The sequence below is a fragment of the Oncorhynchus kisutch genome, linkage group LG27 (assembly GCF_002021735.2).
Source record: "Oncorhynchus kisutch isolate 150728-3 linkage group LG27, Okis_V2, whole genome shotgun sequence".
Taxonomy (NCBI): domain Eukaryota; kingdom Metazoa; phylum Chordata; class Actinopteri; order Salmoniformes; family Salmonidae; genus Oncorhynchus; species Oncorhynchus kisutch.
The window spans coordinates 23,211,461-23,234,557 of record NC_034200.2 but is presented as its reverse complement, the minus strand read 5'-3'; the positions used below and the strand labels follow the sequence as shown (position 1 = coordinate 23,234,557).

The 23,097-nt window shown below is 42.9% G+C and overlaps 1 protein-coding gene across 1 annotated transcript in view; it reads left to right on the top strand.

Moving 5' to 3' along the window:
* Nucleotides 1-385: 385 nt before the first annotated feature.
* The window catches only part of tnr (tenascin R (restrictin, janusin)), a 55,844-nt gene continuing 33,132 nt past the window's right edge, over nt 386-23,097 (top strand). The window contains exons 1-10 of the mRNA XM_031807371.1: nt 386-985; nt 1,295-1,771; nt 7,125-7,388; nt 8,487-8,602; nt 11,567-11,717; nt 13,983-14,252; nt 15,886-16,089; nt 17,033-17,122; nt 19,223-19,486; nt 22,459-22,725. Of these exons, the coding sequence (XP_031663231.1) occupies nt 469-985; nt 1,295-1,771; nt 7,125-7,388; nt 8,487-8,602; nt 11,567-11,717; nt 13,983-14,252; nt 15,886-16,089; nt 17,033-17,122; nt 19,223-19,486; nt 22,459-22,725 (2,620 nt within the window). The 5' untranslated portion in view covers nt 386-468. The remainder of the gene's footprint in view (nt 986-1,294; nt 1,772-7,124; nt 7,389-8,486; nt 8,603-11,566; nt 11,718-13,982; nt 14,253-15,885; nt 16,090-17,032; nt 17,123-19,222; nt 19,487-22,458; nt 22,726-23,097) is intronic.

Genomic DNA, 23,097 nt, shown 5'->3' with positions numbered 1-23,097 from the left:
ATAATCACTTTCTGACCAGGGGCTTTTCTAGTTGGGAAGCAGTCCCTCAATGTGATTCATTCTGCGGTTTGTTCCTGTGAGAGGATTACAGTAGAAGGAAAAATCACTAAAGCCATGGCTCTATTGAATCCCTGTATCAACATGTTCTATGTGCTCAATATTTCGACATCCCTATCCTGTGGCAAAGATCAAATATTTGGTATTGTGTGCTGAAATATATTTAGGGGTTCTGAACATAGCATAAGCATCCAGTTCTTTTCCACAGCCAATTATTCTTTCACAATAGATCAAAGACTATTTAAAAAAAAATTAACAGAGGCAAACCCCAACACCCTACTCAACCACCCACCACAGTTTTTCACTGTTATCTCTTCCCTGTAGATCCTATCGGAAGTCTGCCGGTAAGCACGGTGGTGTCAGGAGAGCCCTATCTCTAGGTACGAGGCTCTAACACCGTGGTGGTTCACCATGAGCCCGGTACGAGGCTGGCTGCTGGGCCAGGTTCTACTCCTTCTGGGGACCCAGGCTGCTCTATCTCCGTCCGTCGAGGATGGGAAGCTGGTCCGGACCATCAGGGTCAGACGACAGGCACCTTCAGATGGCCCCACCAGCCAATCTAACAACCAGACCATCAAGGAGCAGCCAATGGTCTTCAACCATGTGTACAACATCAACGTGCCCCTAGAGTCTCTGTGCTCAGTGGATCTGGACTCAGCAGTGCCTCTACCTAGCCAGGCCACCAGAGGGGCTGTGTCCAGTGGGGGTGGGGAGGGCGCCACGGAGTTCACAGAGCAGACAGTGGACGCAGACAGCCAGGTCACCTTCACCCACCGCATCAACATCCCCAAACAGGCCTGCGCCTGTCCTACAGCCAACATCGTGCAGCAGCTGGCCATCCGCATCGAGATGCTGGAGAGAGAGGTGTTGCTGCTGAGAGCCCAGTGCAGCTCTGGCAACTGTGGCTGTGGGGAGAGTTCAGCCATGGGTAAGTGCGGAATAATAGAACAGTTTGACAGTATTATTAGAGCTACTATACCCTGGTCATAGGCTAATTTGAAGCCAATGTGGAATGTCAGGGTTTCATTTCATTCAGTTACTGAGCGTCTTGGTTTGAGTAGATAGCACCAGGATATGAAAACCTGGCGATTTCTAGTGTTCATAGGTTTATTTTAGACTGTTATTTTGTAAAAAATAATAATAATAAATGTACACTGTTACAACAGATGATGTTGACATCAGAAAGCCATACAGTATCTTTAGTGATGTTGTTTTGTGTCCTCCTTTCTTCCTCTAGGACACCTGGACTTTATTCCCCAGTGCAGTGGCCATGGCAGCTTCAAAATGGATCTGTGTGGCTGTGTGTGTGAGGACGGCTGGACGGGCAAGAACTGCTCTGAGCCGCGCTGCCCAGACAACTGCTCCGGACAGGGAGTGTGTATGGAGGGTGAGTGTGTGTGTGACCGTGACTTCGGGGGGGACAACTGCTCAGAGCCCCGCTGCCCGGCGGACTGCTCCGGTCGAGGGCTGTGCATGGATGGGGAGTGTATCTGTGAGGAGAACTTCACTGGAGAGGACTGTACACTGGGTCGCTGCCTCAATGACTGTTCTGACCAGGGCCTGTGCACCAACGGAACCTGCCAGTGTCGCCCGGGATACGTAGGAGAAGACTGCTCCTTGGCCTACTGCGCCAACAACTGTAGTCAGAAGGGCATTTGTAAAGAAGGCTTCTGTGTCTGCCAAGATGGCTTCGCTGGAGAAGACTGCTCTGCAGGTGAGAGAAAAAGGAAACCATAGGAAAACATACAGTAGCTCCTCTGAGAGAGGTATTCATTTACTTACATACTTTTTACTATTGTAGTTTCCAAGAGTGGATATATATGGGTGGATATTTGGCTATTTGAGACAAGCCTCATTCACATGAACTATAAGCACTCAGTTACGTTGCGCCGGATGTCATTCACTTGAATGGTGACGGTCCTCAATGGAGTGGAATCGCAATGACCCCTTGCGGTTGAAGGCTCCGTTGTGAGACGGATGCCGCAATACATCATTTTTTCTAACTCTGTGTCTTCTTCAGTCCGGCCAGAGTAAGAGCAACTTGAAAAATAATAAAGTACTATTTTAATAATGGCTGATGAGCCAATTACTTTATGACTGTTGCCTCCCGTTTTAGTTCATTTTAATGGTAATGACATTTGTTTTGAGTATAATTATTAGGTGGAGGTCACTAGCTACAGTATAGCCTAGCTCAGGGTTCTCCAACGCCGTTCCTGGAGAGCTACCGTCCTGGTTTTCACTCCAACCCTAATCTAGCAAACCTGATTCTAATAATTAGCTGGTTGATAAGTGGAATCAGGTTAGTAACAACTGGGGTTGCAGTGGAAATCTACAGGACAGTAGCTTTCAAGGAATTAGATGGGAGAGCCCTGTCCTAGCTTTAGCTGCACTGTAAGATAGCTTGCCTTGCTAGAAGGTTATAGAAACAAGTTGAGGAGAAAGTAACTAAATAAAACAATATGTTTCTCCTGTTGTCACGCCAATTTTATTTCTCTATTTGGTTAGGTCAGGGTGTGATTTGGGTGGGCATTCTATAGTTTTCTGTTTCTTTGTTGGCCGGGTATGGTTCCCAATCAGAGGCAGCTGCCTATTGTTGTCTCTGATTGGGAATCATACATAGGCAGCCTGTATTCCACTTGAGTTTGTGGGATCTTGTTTTTGCACAGTTACTAGGTAGCCTGCAGAAAGTTACGTTCGGGTATTCTTTGTTGTTTTGTTGGTGTTCATCAAAAAATAAAGAAAGATGTACACTTTCCACACTGCGCTTTGGTCTCATTCCGACGACGGACGTACCGGTCCCACGCATCAGGCCTCCAGTGCGCATCCACAGTCCAGAGCTTCCGGCGACAGTACCCAGTCCAGAGCTTCCGGCGACCTTTCACATTCCCGGACATCCAACAACGTTTCATAGTCCGGAACCTCCTAAGACGGTCCACGGTCCGGAACCTCCTGAGACGGTCCACAGTCCGGAACCTCCTGAGACGGTCCACGGTCCGGAACCTCCTGAGACGGTCCATGGCCCGAAGCCTCCAGTGATGATCCATGGCATGAAGCCTGCAGTGATGATCCATGGCCCAGAGCCTGGATTGATGGTCCATGGCCCGGAGCCTCCAGTGATGATCCATGGCCCGAAGCCTCCAGTGATGATCCATGGCACGAAGCCTCCAGTGATGATCCAAGACGGTCGGCAGTCCAGAGCCTCCAGCGACGGTCGGCAGTCCAGAGTCTCCAGCGACGATCCATGGTCCGGTTCTTCTGGCAACGATCCACGGTCCGGAGCCTCCGGCGACGATCCATCGTCCGGTTCCACGGAAGCAGAGGGATTAGCAAGCGGAGCGGGGTTTATGCTCCGAACCGGAGCCGCCACCGAGGCTAGATGCCCACCCGGACCCTCCCTCATAGAGTCAGGTTTTGCGGCCGGAGTCCGCCCCTATGGGGGGGGGGGGGGTACTGTCACGCCCTGACCTTAGAGAGCCTGTTTATTTGCCTAATTGGTTAGGTCAGGGTGTGATTTGGGTGGGCATTCTAGTTTTCTATTTATTTGTTGGCCGGGTATGGTTCCCAAACAGAGGCAGCTGTCTATCGTTGTCTCTGATTGGGAATCATACTTAGACAGCCTGTTTTCCACCTGAGTTTGTGGGATCTTGTTTTTGCACAGTTACTAGGTAGCCTGCAGAACGTTACGTTTGTGTATTCTTTTGTTGCTTTGTTGGTGTTAAAAAAATAAAGAAAGATGTACACTTTCCACGCTGCGCTTTGGTCTCATTCCGACGACGAACGTAACACCTGTCTTGAATAAGAAGGTCATATTTTGCCATCTTCCAAAATCTCTGACGAGAGACTCTCCTCCACATTGTCTTGCGTTGTGGAACCCTATGCTCTCAATCCAGTAGCGGAGAATGCAGGAGGATAAGATATTATGTTACAATGTAAATGGGGCATAAGGCTCTGCATCCCATCATATCTAGAGATAGTGAATTTTCACAGAGGTTATGGTAAGCAGTCTTTTTTTAAAGAAAAGTTTATTTAACAAGTCAGTTACAAACAAATTCTTATTTACAATGACGGCCTAACCCAGCTGACGCTGGGCCAATTGTGCGCCACCCTATGGACCTCGCAATCACAGACAGATGTGATACAGTTTGGATTTGAACCAGGGCCTCTAGCGACATCTTTTGCACTGAGATGCAGTGCCTTAGACCGCTGCGCCACTCAGATCCCATTGGTTCTTTGATATGTAAGCTTTTATTTTCTGGAAAACACTTCCAAGAACGGAATATTTCCAGATAATAGAAATGCTCTCCATACAATAGCAGTTGAATCCACAGCGCTTGACCAAAAACAGGACTCCTGGAGTCAAACACCTCATGCAAATACCCTGTGCTTCTAACAGTAGCTATACAATTGGTGACGGCTCGCTGGTGTAACAGCATTCATTTGTCAAAAGTCACATTCACTGGGGAAGATGTGTCACATTAACCTATGCTGAGACAATATCTGAATCAAGCTAGCTTGGGTTCACAGCTATTTCTCAGTAAGGCTTCTGATCCCCCCCATTGCTGTAGACAGCTGTCATCTCACACGGGAAAGGAAAAAAAGAACAAATCATATTACCTATCTACTACCTCGCTCCCTCTCATTTTCAGCAGGACCTGCCGAAGCCAAAATTGCTTATTTCTTTGCAATTAGATTTAAGTAGCAGAGGCACGTTTGGGGGAGGTAGCAGAATACAAAAATAGGCCATTCAATTACCAGGGCCTATTCAGGGCTCATAGGGTGGCAGGCATTGTAAGTGTTTCATATTATCAAAGTAGAAAAATCAGGATATGCTTTTGTGGCCCCGTTTTCTCCTGCTATGAGAATAATGAGACTATGGAATTGAAACAAATCAGCAGCATTCACATGATGAGTTTACCATTCAAAGTGCTATTCATCATTACTCCACCACTTTTGCAAATTATCCTATTGGAAAATAATTATGCGTGACTAAAAGGTTTTCAAAATAGTTCCCCCCCCAAAAAATAATAATAATAATATATATACACCTAATGCAAATGGTTTGAAGTTTGTGCCAGAGAAATACAGGAGTTCTCACTAGTAGTCAGGTTGTATGTGAGCCTGTTCATCCTGTCACCTGTTGTTAACAGAGTTGTTCACTGACTGACAGCCACTTTTAGCCAGAGAGAACATATCAATGACCTTGACATCCAGAATACCATCAATATTGAATTAAACATATTTTTTGACAAAGCCTTGACTTCATATAGTAGCTCAACTGCATTAAATGACAATATATTTTTATATTTTTATATACAGTCTTCATGACATCTGCATTTTGTATCACACTTTTCAATTATTACTCAACTTAACTGAGTGATGGTGGAGAGTATGAATGTGTAATCAATAGCTCAATCCAGCAGAGATAGAAGTAGCTTTGCTTACCCTCCTCCAGAGCCATATGACATCACTGTGTCCTCATTAATGCTTTCACTCCAAAAAGTATATCTAACTCAACATTAGCTTCAATGTTATGGATCATTTTTAGGATAACCACATTTTTGCTGTTTATACAACGCTGTTTATTAGTGCTGTTTATTACCTTGCATAATGTTAGCGTAATACAATGACCTATGGCCTATTTATAATCCCATCTCTGATAAACAGTCCCTAAAGATTAAACTCCAATCACGCTTCTATAAGTACTCACATTGTCAGTCTAAACCCAATGCAACAATATGAGATGAGTTGAGGGAGTTCACCCCTTCTACTAATTGTGTTTTGTCCTAATGTACAATATTGGAGGGCCAACCGCTGCCCCGTAAACAGAAGATCAGTCAAGCAGCGAAGGCTGTATCCTGTGAGCAATAACAAATTAAGTGGATGGAAACAAAAACCAGTGATGTGATGTGGTCCTCAGCTGTGCTGTGGGGCCTTGGCCTCATCATGCCAGCATTCTGACCCTCATGACCCCAGTGTAACACAGTGCAGCAGTGCAGCGGTGCAGTGGTTCACTCCCCTCCTCTCTCTGTTGATCCAGGATGGATCATCCATCCCAATGAAAGTCTGATTAATGAGAGGTAGACATAGCACTGGAGGGAGGGCCTGTCCTGGCTCAAATAATGCATCCTAAATGGCACCCTATTCCCTTTATAGTGCACTTCTTTTGACCATGGTCCATAGTAGTGCACTATTAAGAGAATAGGGTGCCTATTGGGATGTACCCAAAGCCCTTCAGCAGGACCGCTGTTCTAAGCATCTAGACACTGCTTCACGTGGGCACTCTCTCGTGGGTGTCCTTCATTCTGTTGGAAGGCTTAGTTACAGTGCTCACTCCCTATAACCCATATCAATCACTTTACCACTGGTTCACTTTTTTGTGTCTTACTTAAGACTGAATCTGGTCCATGCGATTAATCTTCCTAAGTGAATGCCGCAGGAGTTTTCCTCACTCCAGGGTCAGTCTTGAGGAGGAGGCAGGCTCGGTTCCATCTGTCGTGTTCGTGTGGAAGTAACTCAAACGCTTCCTCGAGTCCCTCAACGGCTCCCCTAGGAGGGCTTAATGCTCCACCGCCACCACTACCACTGAGTCCAATCTACAGAGTAAAGTCCCACACCACTAGCTGCCTTCAGAACAAGATCTGTTACTCACTCTCTCTGATTGAGCTATAAACTTATCCACTCTTGTTGATGCAGGGCTTCATTTGCATTCTACACTCAAACCCTCTCAGGTTTATGGCCTGGCTCTGTCTCCGTTGCCCACAAGAACATCAAAGCCTTCCACGAATCCACACTCATATGCAAGCTTAGTTGTGGTGGTGGCCCCACTGGTGTATTGTAAGTTAAAATGAACAGGTCTTGCACTGTTTGTTTTCTCTGCATGTTGAGTGATGCTATTCCAACACGATATTGGAAGTCAAGTGCAAATCAGAATCTGTTGTTTTTGTAGGTGGGTCAAGTGGGACTGAACAATAATGAATAAGATCACCTGCTGCATGTAATGTAATGCATGTTCCTGCAAGGTTGCAAGGTTTTGATTTCACACTATGCAAATTACATCTCACCCACAGTGGCTCCGGCTCTGAACCTGCGCATGCGGGGAGTGACGGAGCATACCATTGACCTGGAGTGGGAGGGGTCAGTGTTGATGACGGACTACCTGGTCACCTACGTGGCCACCAGCCCAGGTGGGGTCCAGCTGGAGATCAGGATCCCTGGGAACACCACCACCTGCAGTATCCGAGACCTGGAGCCTGGCATCGAGTACAACATCAACGTCTACGCTGTGCTCAACAACGTCATCAGTGCCCCTACCAACACTCAGGTGTCAACCTGTGAGTACAACGGGCAGCCATTTTCTATAATTATATTCAGGCCTCATCATGCCAAGTGGACCTCTGCTTAAAGGGGAAATCTGGTGATTTATAATTGGCATTCTTCAAGAATCAATGGGTAGGCCTGTATATAAATAATAACACATGATCTAAATGTATGTACCAAATGCAGATTAGTCCTTTAAGTCCTCCACAATGTATTCATTTTCTGCTTAGGTTTTCTGGATACTGTGAAATATCCATGCACTTAAAGTCCACCTTCAAACAAAGCAACCGTATCATACATTATCTTAGGTATACATCTTGTCCTCACTTTTTTTTTAAATACAGTTTTTGACAACAATAAATAAACTCCCATATACGTTCACAGCCACATCTTGAGTGAAATCTTGTTGGAAGGAGGACAGGCATTTTTGCCTACAGGATGTGACTAGACTCCTGCCACCTGCTGGGTATAAATGTCAGATGGGCAAATTGCTGCAGTCTCTTACTTTCCATTCAATGCTTCTCAGACATATGCAAAACTCTCACTCCGGCCCAGAATAGAAAGCGTTTTTTTAAAACAGTAAACATTCAATTATCTGTCATGGAATGATTGGGCCTTCGCTAAAAATTACAATTCCCATCGGCAGGCAGCACTCCTAGTTCTGATATGATCACACATTTTGAGTATGTTCATGCAATTCTGCTCAAGCTTTTTTCTCCCTATAATACAATATATTTGTGAAGCTTTACATAGTTAGTTCTTTGCATATCTATTTTAGTCCTTCTGATTAAGACTGATCTAGTGTATTTGGAAATGTTGTTTTCATGATGATGTGTTTATAGATCAAAGCTTACCCAATGAGGAAAATGTTTACATAGGGGCTATGCTAACTACCACAGTATTCAACAGTTTGTTTAAAAGCAATGGATGTGCACCTGCTGCCTGGCCTGCCCTCCACTATGAAAGACAGATGGTTTAACAACAGGGTGTTTGGGGTATTCTTCCCCCTGCACCTATTCCCAGAGAGGAATTGTCTCTGCCTTTGTAAAGAGGGTGATTTATTGAGCATACAGAAGATGGACGCCTATAATACATCTCTCCTTGCCTCCTAGATCTCTCAAATCCAGACGGTTTACTCTTCAAATCCATCACAGAGACGTCAGTGGAGGTGCAGTGGAAACCTTTCTACTACTCCTTTGATGGCTGGGAAATAAGCTTCATTCCCAAGGTAAGGTTTCACAGGCAGAGAGGACAGATGTGGATGAATATTCATCTTTAGCCACATACTGTAAATAAAGCATTTGAACGAATGCAGAGTAAATAGTACAGGGTAGATATGATTTGTTACTTTGTACCTACAATCGCTGGAATCCCCTAGCATGCAAATAATCTGTCTCTGTCTACAGATTTGGGTAAACATATTTCAGGGTTTGGAACCAGTTCAGGTAACAAAACCTGAAAAGACGAATCAAAGCCAGGAACCAAAGTGATCTATACTGTTCCGGAACAGAACCGTTATTTTCAAATCATCGGAACTGGTTAATAATGCTATTTTACATTCCAAGCATTTTGCCCCCCACAAAAAACGCTACAACGCAAAGTCCTCACTCTGTCACTCAGAAATGCATTCCAGTGTGTGTGCGTGTACCCAGATAGCAATGAGGAATCGGCCCAGAAGCGGCCTTCTTCCGGGTGGCAGGAAATGATTGAATCGGCCCGGAATCGGGTGTCGGACTCGGCCGCAATCAAAATGAATGACCGCCCAGAATAGGTGCAAGTACATCGGGCCGTTTCTGTCTACCGGAATTCAGCCAACTTTGCCTGCATCTTACCAGAATCCCCTCAGAATTGTTATAAATGTATACAAAATTACTGGTTAGAGCCAGTTTGCGCTGTTCTGTGAAGGGAGTAGTACACAGTGTTGTACGAGATCTTCCGTTTCTTGGCAATTTCTCGTATGGAATAGCCTTCATTTCTCAGAACAAGAATAGACTGATGAGTTTCGGGGAGAAAAGGCCATTTTGAACCTGTAATCAAACCCACAAGTACTAATGCTCCAGATACTCAACTAGTCTAAAGAAGGCCAGTTTTATTGCTTCTTTAATCAGGACAACAGTTTTCAACTGTACTAACCTAATTGCAAAAGGGTTTTCTAATGATCAATTAGCCTTATAAAACTTGAATTAGCTAACACAACGCGCCATTGGAACATAGGAGCAATGGTTGCTGATAATGGGCCTCTGTACGCCTCTGTACAGTAGATATTCCATAAAAAAATCTGCCGTTTCCAGCTACAATAGTCATTTACAACATTAACAATGTCTACACTGTCTTTCTGATCAATTTGATGTTATTTTAATGGACCAAAAAATTTGCTTTTCTTTCAAAAACAAGGACATTTCTAATTGACCCCAAACTTTTGAAAGGTAGTGTACATAGCAGCTTCCCCATGGAGATGAAAACATTCAGTCACTGTGGCATCAAAACATTCAGAACATGGTTGGCGATGTTCTGGGAAGAGCAACGTAACTCTGTACACGGCAGTATGCTGAAGAGCAACACATACAAAAACAACAACAAACTGTAAAAAATGTCTTTGTCAGCTCAGGTGAGTTCTATCTCAGGAAGCTTTTTTTTTTAATACCAACATTATATTACCAAACCAAATTTAACATGCACTTTTGATATGCCCATCCTTGGCTAGAATTTGACTCTCGGATTGTTGAAAAAAGTGGAACATTTTGGGAGGGGGATTGATTTCTCACCGTTCAACTTAAAGTCTCTGTCAAATTAGATGATGGATTGCCCAAGGCTTATTGACGATTAGGTGGATCAGCAAGCAGGAGCCGTCTTCAAACTCATAACCATAATAGCTACAGGTTCAAAGTTAGGAGAGCTTTCCCTTTAATTCCCTCTATAAACACAAGGTACTCTAATCCTCAGTACCTCTCTCCATAATTGGCTTTCTCATTTAGGTGTTCCCGGCTAGGAAGGATAGAAGTTTGGCTGGGCTCAAAGACTTTAAGCCTGGGGCTTTTAGATGAAAAGCATAAATGCCATGGACATTAACTTGGAAAGCTTTTTTGGAGGTGACAGGCTATGAATACCAAATGGCATGGGAGTAGTTGGGTCACAGTGCACTTCAATCTAAATCATTTGGTGTGAATCTGTCTAAGAGACTGTCTGCTATCTATCTCCTTCCCCATAAGGGTTTGAGGGGTTCAAGCTCAACGTCAACACTTGGGAAATCATATTAGAAGTCAGAGTCTCAACCTCTGTGGGTTTAATCCAAAGCGCCCTGAAACTTGACAATATCGTAATGGATGTGAAAAAAAACCAGCGACTAGTGACAAACAAGAGTTCACAGTGCCAAAGCAATGAGAGATGAGGGCTCACCCACCCTACACCAACAGCAGTTATCTGAGACAAGGTAGCCTGGCAATATTACATATTCACAGTTGTTTACACAATATACCATACCAATGTACTTATCAGGGTTGTTCACTTTTCAATCATCCAGTCAGGGAGTCAGGGAGTCAGGGAGTCAATCAATCAATCAATCAATCAATCAATCTATCTATCTATCTATCTATCTATCTATCTATCTATCTATCTATCTATCTATCTATCTATCTATCTATCTATCTATCTATCTATCTATCTATCTATCTATCTATCTATCTATCTATCTATCTATCATCAACCTCTCAATCAACTATTATGTGGATCACCCTTTTTACAATGTAATTTATCACAGAACTCTTAACAAGACCTTGAGCTTAACTGCCAAACGAACAACTAACTCGAGCTGAATTTATCATAGTCAGTCACAATATTATATTTATGGATGCCATAGCTTGGTGCTCGTCAGAGCAGTGAGGGTTGAGGTTTGTTCAGATCCTTCCCCTGCACTACTGTCTGTCCAGGAGTAGCCCAGGTGGAACCATAAATCACTCCTGCACGGGCAGCAGGTGGGGTTGTTTACCTGTGTATGTATATTATAGTGAAGACACAATGTGTGTCCCAAATTGCACCCTGTTCCTTTTATAGCACACTACTTTTGACCAGAGCCTATGATAAGTAGTGCACTATATAGGGAATAGGATTCCATTTGGAAACCATCCTATGTACTGTATGACAAGAGGAGCCCAAGTGAAGCCAAAGCGTTATGCTCGTTTGTGTTCTCTGACAGGACAATGATGGAGGGATGACAGCCCAGCTACCCAGCACCATCACTTCGTTCCACCAGACAGGCCTGAGGCCAGGGGAGGAGTACACCGTCAACCTGGTAGCTCTGAGGGACCAAGGCCGCAGTCAGCCTGTATCCGCCACCGTCACCACATGTATGTATGGTTCTGTGATTTCTCAAATCTCACCAAACCATAATTCACAAACTTATATCTATCTAATATGTCCATAAACATTTGGTTGTTGAAATATCCCTGCTGGTAGGTTTTTGAGGGCGTAGACCTGTGGGTGTCTTGTGTATGGCATCCATACTAGGAAGTCCCACAGTTTTCAGACTTAACTCCCGCAGTTGGTCCACAGTTTCCATATACCTACTGCAGCTTTTGTTTCTGTATTATCCCCATGTCACTGAAAATGAGTCTCTTTGCCGCTGTTGTCTCCACAGGATGTGTTCCCTACCCTGTTCTTTCCATGTGATAGTCTTCAGGCTAATCAGTGGAGCTCAGAAAAAGACCACTCAAGATGTGGGGGACTCACACATACACATCTCACATACACTACATGCATCACATGGCTGAGACTAATGGGAAATGTCACCTTGACGAATGACTTGGTCTGCCAGCAATTATGCACTTAATGTAAACTTCACCCGGGAATTCCTCAGACTGACAGTTCCAGACAGTGGGATTAGATTCAATTGAACTTTTCCATAACAATTCAAATTACGTGTCCGCAGTGAAAACACCATTAATTTTCCAACCCAGGCCCACTGTCGGTTGTAATTAAGGCATTCATAATTCATGAGCCTTCATACATTTTTCACCATGTCCACCCACAGATACCTTATTGGATAAAGAAAGACAAATTTTAAGTCACTCAATTATTTATAGGTGTAAAGATTTAGCCATCCTTCTTTGAGGAAAGAAAAAAAAGAGAGAAAGATACCAAACTTCTGGTGAGGGAATGAGGGAATTCATTCTTAGCCAAGAATCTTGAAACCCCTAGTGTAATCTTCGAGAAAACACAGCAAACGGTTTTCTGTCTGGTTTATCACATTAATAGTTTAGCAGTCAATTACAGTAGGTGTTTCAGGTGTTAATCTTCAGGTCAGAAGAAATGGATGCGGTTTAGCTTAGTTACAAGGCCTTTTGAAGCAGCAGATGTTCCCTGCAGACTCAGTGAAAAACTAGTAAATTACAAGGACAGCCAATTAGCACTCTGAGAGAAACGTGACCAATCAGAGGGCACCACTTTGACATTGGTCCCTCACAGAATGACAACGCTATAAAAGTAGTGTACTGTTCAGTCGAGCTAACTACACTGCAGCAAATGTTCCTCCACCTCCAATAACATTTAGTTGTTTATGCTTGTATAACCAACAGCATCATTTGTTTTCTCAGATGTAATCAAATCATTTAACAATCCACACAATTGCCATGGAAACTATTTGATTATTGGGTTTATTTTTGCAGTTATTTTAGTAATGCCCCAAGTCTCTTGATTTGTTTTACATGGTCAGCAATTACTAAACTGCATTCCCTGCCTATCATGACACAAGGCGAGACCCAGATGCTGACACAGGAGGCAGATGGTTGGAGTCTTACAATATTTATTCATCCAGTAGGGTAAGGCAAGAGAATGGTCTTGGACAAGCAAAAGGGTCAAAACCAGTCCAAAGGGTACCAAAGGGAAGGCAGAATCAAGGTCAGGGCAGGCAGGATGATCAGGCAGGCGGAAAAGTAGTCCATAGTCAGGCAGGGGTCAAAACCGGGTCAAAACCGGGAAGACTATCAAAAAGAGAATGGCAAAAGGAAAAACACGCAGGAAAGACACACGGAAAACACGCTGGTTGACTTGACTAACATACAAGACGAACTGGCACAGAAAGACAGGAAACACAGGGACAAATACACTGGGGAAAATAAGCCACTCATGTAGGTGGTGGAGACAATCACAGGAACAGGTGAAACAGATCAGGGCGTGACACTACCAGCACCTCCATTTTACTTCTCTAAATGTGATTCAAATTTCAAAAAGGCACACAGGCGAACATCTGATATACTGTACATGTATCTTGTTGCAGATAGGATGGGAACAGCGATAATTTCAAAGAAAAGAGAAACCCACACACTGCTCTTGCTTGTATAACTTATTTTTTATTGAAGCTTATGTTTCTAAATGTGCAAAGCAATGGTTTTAATTAATTCTGGTGCTACTTGGTACAACAATAGTCATGTAGAACGTGCCTCTTGCAGTATTAGTGTGAACTGTATAGGTGCTTAAATGGCACCCTATCCCTTATATAGAACCCTTATATAGAACCCAAAAGTAGCACACTACATAGGGAATAGGGTATGATTTTGGAATCACTTCAGATCATGAACCTTGTCATGTAGATTTACCTCTCCTGTCCCCTACAGTGATTGATGGGCCGACACAGCTGATAGTGCGTGATGTCTCGGACTCGGTGGCCTTCGTGGAGTGGACCAATCCCAAGGCCAAGATGGACCAGATAGTGCTGCGTTATGGCCTGGTAGGAGGGGACAGTCCCAAGACCACTTTCCGTCTGCAGCCCACCCTCAGCCAGTACTCCCTGCAGATGCTGAGGCCAGGCTCGCGCTATGAGGTGTCCATCAGTGGTGTTCGCAAGGGCAATGAGAGTGGAACAATCTCCACAGAATTCAGCACCGGTGAGGACCGTACAACAATAGGACCGTACTGTACAAGCAGCTGCTTCCACATTATTGTGTTTGATGGAATAAGATGTTTTCTTGTGAATACATACAGCCCTGTAGACACAGCCATCACTATAGACACATCCATCGAATATACACTACCGTTCAAAAGTTTGGGGTCATTTAGAAATGTCCTTGTTTTTGAAAGAAAAACACATTTTTTGTCCATTAGAATAACATTGAATTGAACAGAAATACAGTCTAGACATTCAATTTTAAGTGGAATATCTGAATAGGCGTACAGAGGCCCATTATCAGCAACCATCACTCCTGTGTTCCAATGGCACGTTGTGTTAGCTAATCCAAGTTTATAATTTTAAAAGGCTAATTGATCATTAGAAAACCTTTTTATGTTAGCACAACTGAAAACTGTTGTGCTGTTTAAAAAAGCAATACAACTGGCCTTCTTTAGACTAGTTGAGTATCTGGAGCATCAGCATTTGTGGGTTCGATTAAAGGCTCAAAATTACCCGAAACAAAGGACGTTCTTCTGAAACTCATCAGTCTATTCTTGTTCTGAGAAATGAAGGCTATTCCATGTGAGAAATTGCCAAGAAACTGAAGATCTCGTACAACGGCGTGTACTACTCCCTTCACAGAACAGCGCAAACTGGCAATAACCAGAATAGAAAGAGGAGTGGGAAGCCCCGGTGCACAACTGATCAAGAGGACAAGTATTTTAGAGTGTCTAGTTTGAGAAACAGACGCCTCACAAGTCCTCAACTGTCAGATTCATTAAATAGTACCGGCAAAACACCCGTCTCAATATCATCAGCGAAGTGGCGACTCCGGGATGCTGGCCTTTTAGGCAGGGTTGCAAAGAAAAAGCCATATCTCAGACTGGCCAATAAAAAGAAAAAGATTAAGATGGGCAAAAGAACACAGACACTGGACAGAGGAACTTTGCATCCCAGAGTCGCCTCTTCACTGTTTACGTTGAGACTGGTGTTTCCCACTCCTTTTTCTATCCTGGTTAGAGCCAGTTTGCGCTGTTCTGTGAATGGAGTAGTACGCAGTGTTGTACGAGATCTTCAGTTTCTTGGCAATTTCTCGCATGGAAAAACTTTCATCTCTCAGAATAAGAATGTACTGACGAGTTTCAGAAGAAAGTCCTTTGTTTCTGGCCATTATCCATGTAAAAGGATAAACTTGGATTAGCTAACACAATGTGCCATTGGAACACAGGGGTGATGGTTGCTGATAATGAGCCACTGTACGCCTATGTAAAAATCTGCCGTTTCCAGCTACAATAGTCATTTACAACATTAACAATGTCTACATTGTATTTATGATCAATTTGATGTTATTTTAATGGACGAGAAATGTGCTTTTCTTCAAAAACAAGGACATTTCTAAGTGACCTCAAACTTTTGAACAGTAGTGTAGCACCTACTGTACTCTTGGCTCTTGACATTTTCACAATGTCTTCTCTGACAAATACAGTAAAGAATGGCATAGAAATAGTCATTAGTAATTTTATTTCTATGGTCATATCATCCTTTTTTACAATCTGACTTGCTGATGAAACTGCACGTGGAAACTATGTCTCACTTCTGATGATTGGTCTCAGTGGCCCCAACATTGTCAGTTCTGGTGTTCCTCTCAGAGATCGACGCGCCCAAGAACTTGCGAGTGCTGTCCAAGTTCTCCACCACCCTGGAGCTGGAGTGGGACAACAGCGAGGCGGAGGTAGAGGGGTACCAGGTGGTCTACAGCACCCTAGCAGGGGACCAATATGAAAAAGTCATTGTCCCACTCAACGATGGACCCACCAGCAAGACCACACTCACAAGTGGGGATAATTTGAGTTTTTGTTACACCTCTGTTTTTAGGACAAAATGTTGCTTACTCATGATTCACTATAGTGGCATTGTGTAGTATGATAAGGATATGTCTGTTGAACGACCGAGTGAGATACAAACGTCGTACACTTTATTAAAACATTTTAACTAAAGAGTATTAACAAGATGCCGACATGAACAGTTTTCAGATATGTGGGAAACGGTATGGTGTCGGGCTTACGTAAAGGGCATATCAGAATAAGGGAAGGCCTTGTCTGTGCGGGATGACAGCAATCAATGCTCTCCTCTCTCCATTTCTGTAACCTGATAAGCTTACTGTTGCAATATCGAATGTGACTCTGATTAATTATGCTTTTGGAAAAAGGTTAGCAGAATTCTTAAGAAAACATATAGATAGACATGGTTTGTTGCAAGCCCTTCATTATTAATGCAGTTTTTAATAGGCAGTTCTGAAAGGCTCCATCTGCCTGCTCATTTTTCCTCTTTAATATCATCATACTGTATTCTCTCCCGGGGTATTGTATGGAGATATTCATTCACATAACCAGCTTGTGTTTATGGTTTTCTATTCATATACAAATTAAAATCAATAGTTGTTGAGGTATTGTCTATGTTTTGTCTCTGTCGTTGTCAATCTGTCATATTCTCATTCTCATTCTCATTCTCATTCTTATTCTCATTCTCATTCTCATTCTCATTCTCATTCTCATTCTCATTCTCATTCTCATTCTCTCCTCTCATTCTCATTCTCATCCTCTCCTCTCCTCTCCTCTCCTCTCCTCTCCTCTCCTCTCCTCTCCTCTCCTCTCCTCTCCTCTCCTCTCCTCTCCTCTCCTCTCCTCTCCTCTCCTCTCCTCTCCTCTCCTCTCCTCTCCTCTCCTCTCCTCTCCTCTCCTCTCCTCTCCTCTCCTCTCCTCTCCTCTCCTCTCACAGACTTGTTGCCAGGTACAGAGTATGGCATTGGCATATCGGCTATGCTTGGCACCAACCAGAGTTTTCCTGCCACAATGAATGCCAGAACTGGTAAGTGAGTTAATCGCCTGGCTCATCTGTGTAAATCAGTGATCTGACACAGAAAAGCACAACTACCAGTATCAGTAAATAGAAATTCACCACCCTGTTCTCTTTTGTTTCTTACATGTTTTGTTTGTTTGAATTTCATTGAAGCATGAAAGAAAATCATGTCAAAATACCGATTTGCAGTGCCTTCAGAAAGCATTCATACCCCTTTACTAATTCCACATTTTGTCGTGATACAACTTGAATTGTCTCACCCATCTACACACATTACCTCATAATGGCAAAGTGAAAACATGTTTTTAGAAATGTTAGCAAATATATTGAAAATGAAATACAGCAATATCTCATTTACATATGTTTTCACACCCCTGAGTCAATACATTTTGGAATCACATTTGGCAGCCATTACAGCTGTGAGTCTTTCTGGGTAAGTCTCTAAGAGCTTTGCACACCTGGATTGTACAATATTTGCACATTATTCTTGAAAAATTCTTCAATCTCTGTCAAGTTGGTTGATGAGCATTGCTATACAGCCATTTTCATGTCTTACCATAGATTTCTAAGCCGATTTAAGTCAAAACTGTAACTAGGCCACTCAGGAACATACAATGTTGTCTTGGTAAGCAACCAGTGTATATTTGTGCCTTTTTTTAGGTTATTGTCCTGCTGAAAGGTCAATTGGTCTCCCAGTGTCTGTTGGAAAGCAGACTTAACCAGGCTTTCCTCTATGATTTTGCCTGTGCTTAGCTCCATTTAGTGTATTTTTACCCTAAGAAAGTTCCTAGTCCTTGCCGATGACAAACATACCCATGACATGATGCAGCCACCACCATACTTGAAAATATGAAGAGTAGTACTCAGTGATGTGTTGTGTTGGATTTGCCCCAAACATAATGCTTTGTAACCAGGACATAAAATTAATTTCTTTACCACATTTTTTGCAGTTTTAATTTATGCCTTATTTCAAACATGATGCATGTTTTGGAATGTTTTCTTCTTTGCAGGCTTCCTTCTTTTTACTGTTTCATTTAGGTTAGTATTGGTGGATTAACTATAATGTCATTGATCCATCCTCAGTTTTCTCCTATCACAGCAATTACACTCTGTAACTGTTTCAAATCCACCAAATTCACCATCATGGTGAAATCCCTGAGTGTTTTTCTCCCTCACCGGCAACTGAGCTAGGAAGGATGCCTGTATCTTGTAGTGACTGGGTGTATTAATACACCATCCAAAGTGTAATTAATATCTGCACCATGCTCAAAGGGATATTCAATGTCTGCTTTTTTTACCCTTCTACCAATAGGTGCCCTTTGTGAGACATTGGAAAACCTCCCAGGTCTTTGTGGTTGAATCTGTGTTTGAAATTCACTGCTCGACTGAGGGACCTTACAGATAATTGTTTTTATGGGGTTCAGCAATGAGGTAGTCATTCAAAAATTATTATTGCACACAGAGGGAATGGGAATACCTAGTCCGTTGCACAACTGAATACATTCAATTGAAATGTGTCTTCCGCATTTAACCTAACCTTTCTGAATCATTGTTGTTGGGGGTTAACTGACTTGCTCAATGGCAGAACGGCAGAGTTTTCCAACTTGCTGGCTCAGGGATTCGAACCAGCGACCTTTTAGTTACTCACACAATGATCTTAGTCCATGCAACTTATTATGTGACTTGTTAACTTTATTTTTACTCCTGAACTTATTTATGCTTTCCATAACGAAGGGGTTGAATACTTATTGACTCAAGACATTTCACCTTATATGTTTTTATTCATTTGTTTAAAAAAATCTAAAAAGATAGTTCCACTTTGATGTTATGTGTAGGCCAGTGACAAGAAATCTCAATTTAATCCAATTTAGATTCAGGCTGTAACACAACAAAATGTGGAATAAGTCAAGAGGATGTGAATACTTTCTGAAGGCACCTGTATACTGTATGTGTATTTTTGTCTCTGTTTTAATTAGCTGCACTAAATCAAATTCTTTACAACTTTGGTTGGTATGGCAATCAAGAATTGAATCTTAAATATAAATCATTTTATTGGTCTGTTCACTATATGTTGATTATACTTGAACTACTCATTACTGTGCGTTTCAGGTCTAGATGTCCCCATGGACCTAACTGTGACAGCATCCACAGACAACACCATCACCCTGCTGTGGGGGGTGGTCCAGGGGCCTATCGACCACTACATGGTCACCTACACCTCCTCATCTGGCCTGACCACGGAGGTGACCATCCCCAAGGACGTGACCACCACCACGCTCAATGACCTGGAGCCAGGCACAGAATACACCATCACTGTAGCTGCCCAGAGGGGAAGGCAGCAGAGCACTGCAGCCACCATCGATGGCTTCACAGGTACTGGAAGTGTACTGTACCAGGACCAAGTAACTGACACAACTGACATTACATTCTACTATTATGAATAGCAGAGGTGGAAGTAGTTTAAACATAACAATAGCATTTACCCAGTGGTGGAAAATGTACCCAATTGTAATACTTGAGTAAAAGTATAGATACCTTAATAGAAAGTTACTGAAATAAAAGTGGAAGTCACCCAGTGAAATACTACTTGAGTAAAAGTCAAAAAGTATTTGGTTCTAAATATACTTAAGTATCAAAAGTAAAACTATAAATCATTTCAAATTGCTTATATTGAGAAAAACAGATGGCACCATTTTGTTATTTTTAAAATGTATGGATAGCCAGGGGCACACTCCAATACTCAGACATAATTTATAAAAGATGCATTTGTGTTTAGTAAGTCCACCAGATCAGAAGCAGTAGGGATGACCAGGGATGTTCTCTTGATAAGTATGTGAATTGGACCATTTTCCTGTCCCGTTAAGCATTCAAAATGTAACAAGTGCTTCTGGGTGTCATGGAAAATAGAACATTATTTTCTTTAGGACCGTAGTGAAGTAAAAGTAAAAGTTGCCCAAAATATAAATAGTAAAGTAAAGTACAGATACTCCAAAAAATGATTTAAGTAGTTCTGTTTTCACACCACTGCATTTACCCCATGAGTTAACCATGGTCAGAGGTTATTATCCCCTTCTAGAGATTCTACTGGGCTCTGGTCAAGATTAGTGCCCTATGCCATTTAGGATGCAGACTGGACTGTAACTGCACCTGTACCAGTTCCATTTAGGATGCAGACTGGACTGTAACTGCACCTGTAGCAGTTCCATTTAGGATGCAGACTGGACTGTAACTGCACCTGTACAAGTTCCATTTAGGATGCAGTTTGGACTGTAACTGCACCTGTATCAGTTCCATTTAGGATGCAGACTGGACTGTAACTGCACCTGTATCAGTTCCATTTAGGATGCAGACTGGACTGTAACTGCACCTGTACCAGTTCCATTTAGGATGCAGTTTGGACTGTAACTGCACCTGTATCAGTTCCATTTAGGATGCAGACTGGACTGTAACTGCACCTGTAGCAGTTCCATTTAGGATGCAGACTGGACTGTAACTGCACCTGTAGCAGTTCCATTTAGGATGCAGTTTGGACTGTAACTGCACCTGTAGCAGTTCCATTTAGGATGCAGTTTGGACTGTAACTGCACCTGTATCAGTTCCATTTAGGATGCAGACTGGACTGTAACTGCACCTGTACCAGTTCCATTTAGGATGCAGACTGGACTGTAACTGCACCTGTAGCAGTTCCATTTAGGATGCAGTTTGGACTGTAACTGCACCTGTATCAGTTCCATTTAGGATGCAGACTGGACTGTAACTGCACCTGTACCAGTTCCATTTAGGACGCAGACTGGACTGTAACTGCACCTGTATCAGTTTCAGCGGCAGGTAGCTTAGCTAGTAACCCGAAAAGTTGTTAGTTCGAATCCCTGAGCTGACAAGGTAAAATAAATATATTGATGTGCCCTTGACCAAGGCACTAAATCAATTGTATTTATCACATGCTTTGTAAAACAACAGGTGTAGACTAACAGTGAAATGCTAATGGACCCTTCCCAACAATGCAGAGAGAAAAAACATTTCATTATAAAAAATAATAACACAAGGAATAAATACACAAAGAGTAGCTATATACACAGGGTACCAGTACCGAGTCAATGCAGTGGTACGAGGTCATTGAGATCGACATGTACATATAGGTATGGATAGAGTGACTAGGCACCAGGATAGATAATAAACAGTAACAGCAGCGTATGTAATGAGTCAAAAGAGTTAGTGAGTTAGTGCAAAAGGGGTCATATAGTCCACTTAGCTATTGGTTAACTATTTACGTAGCAGTCTTATAGCTTGGGGGTTGTTTAGGGTCCTGTTGGTTCCAGACTTGGTGCATCGGTACCTTAATTGCTCCAGGGTTGCCTTTGATAATGGCTAACCCTGGCCATGACCCCACTCCCCGAGTGTGTCTCAGTGGGAGTTGGGATATGCAAAAACACATTTCCAATTCACACATGTGTTTAATACACACTTGTACATGAAAAACAGGACAAATTGGCATCCACCAAATTCATCTATTAGATGAATAGATGATGTACAGTAGTCTATAAATAACGGCTTATTTTTAAATAAACTGGATAAAGGTGAGCTTTTTCAGTGAAGCTCTCACATCCCTAAATAAGCAATTATGTCGCTGAAAAGTAGAGATTATTGCTGTACTAGAGAATAGGCTTGACATTGCATATCATGTGGAACTACTTTGGGAAGGAGACTACAAATCGAGCTACTAGATAGTGTCAAGCTTTGATGCAACAATTCATGTTAATAAGCTATTACATGAGGTTGTTAATCACATAACTGTCCTTCATCAAATTCACCCATCCAATGATATCAATGTTTATTTTTGCGTTCACTCCATTAATCTTTCCTGTCCCTCTTTCTTTCACACTCATCTACATCAGACAACAAACTGTCCTGGCAGTCTTTATATTTCCTATTGCATCTTCTTGTTCTGACAACACACTTCAACCAGTGTCTTTTATTGGTGAATCTTTCAAAAACAGCCATGCCTCGTTGACAGACATGTTTTCATCCAGTCTCTGCTGTCAACTTTGACATTCGTCCTTTGCTCAGCATTCAGCCTCATTCCATTGTCACGGGCCTTCCACGCTGTGTGTATTCCATTTGCAGCTCTTCACTTCCACGCTCCCCTGTCATGCTCATTACTTTACTGCCAGTCTCACGGAGAAGGAGAGAACCTCCAGAGAGATCTGCCAATTAATAACCAGCCATGCCATCCACTGACTGACTGACTGACTGAGAACCTCAGCACCTCCAACCATATTGACAGCAGCTGTCCCTTACAGTCCTTCATGACCATGCAGCCAGTATCTTTGACCTTTGACTTTCAGGCTTCCGCCCCATCATAGCACTCTACTTGTCTGATGTCACATGGGACTCGGTGACGGTGGCATGGAGTGCCCCTGCCCCACCCGCAGACCTCTACATCCTCACCTATAGCTCTGAGGACGGCACTGACACGTCCAAGGTTACCCTGGATGGATCCAAGACCCGGTCCTCTATCAAGGGACTCCTGCCCTCCACAGAGTACACCGTCAGCCTTATCACCATACATGGAGAGGTGTTGTCTGAGGCTGTCACAGCCACGCTCACCACAGGTAGGCTATTTATCTCTGCAAGGGGAAACAAGGTTGTATTCATTAGGCACCAAATGGAAGAAAACAGACTGAAACAATGATAAACAAACAAAAAAGTTAAGTCCTGCTGCAAAACGTTTTGCTACGGTGTGCCCTAATGCATACTACCCAGAGCTACGCTGGAGGTTCCCATGGTTCATGGAGGGTCACACAGGAACGACAACAAGGCTAAATAACTACTGACTAATACAAAACTGCTGCAACATCTTATGCATTGATTGTCCACAGGGTGCATTGATGTCTGATTTTGGCTGATGGTTTGCTGACACAAGACAGTTGCTAACGAAGGACTACATTTTAGAATATATAAAACTTCCTGTACTTAGGATACAC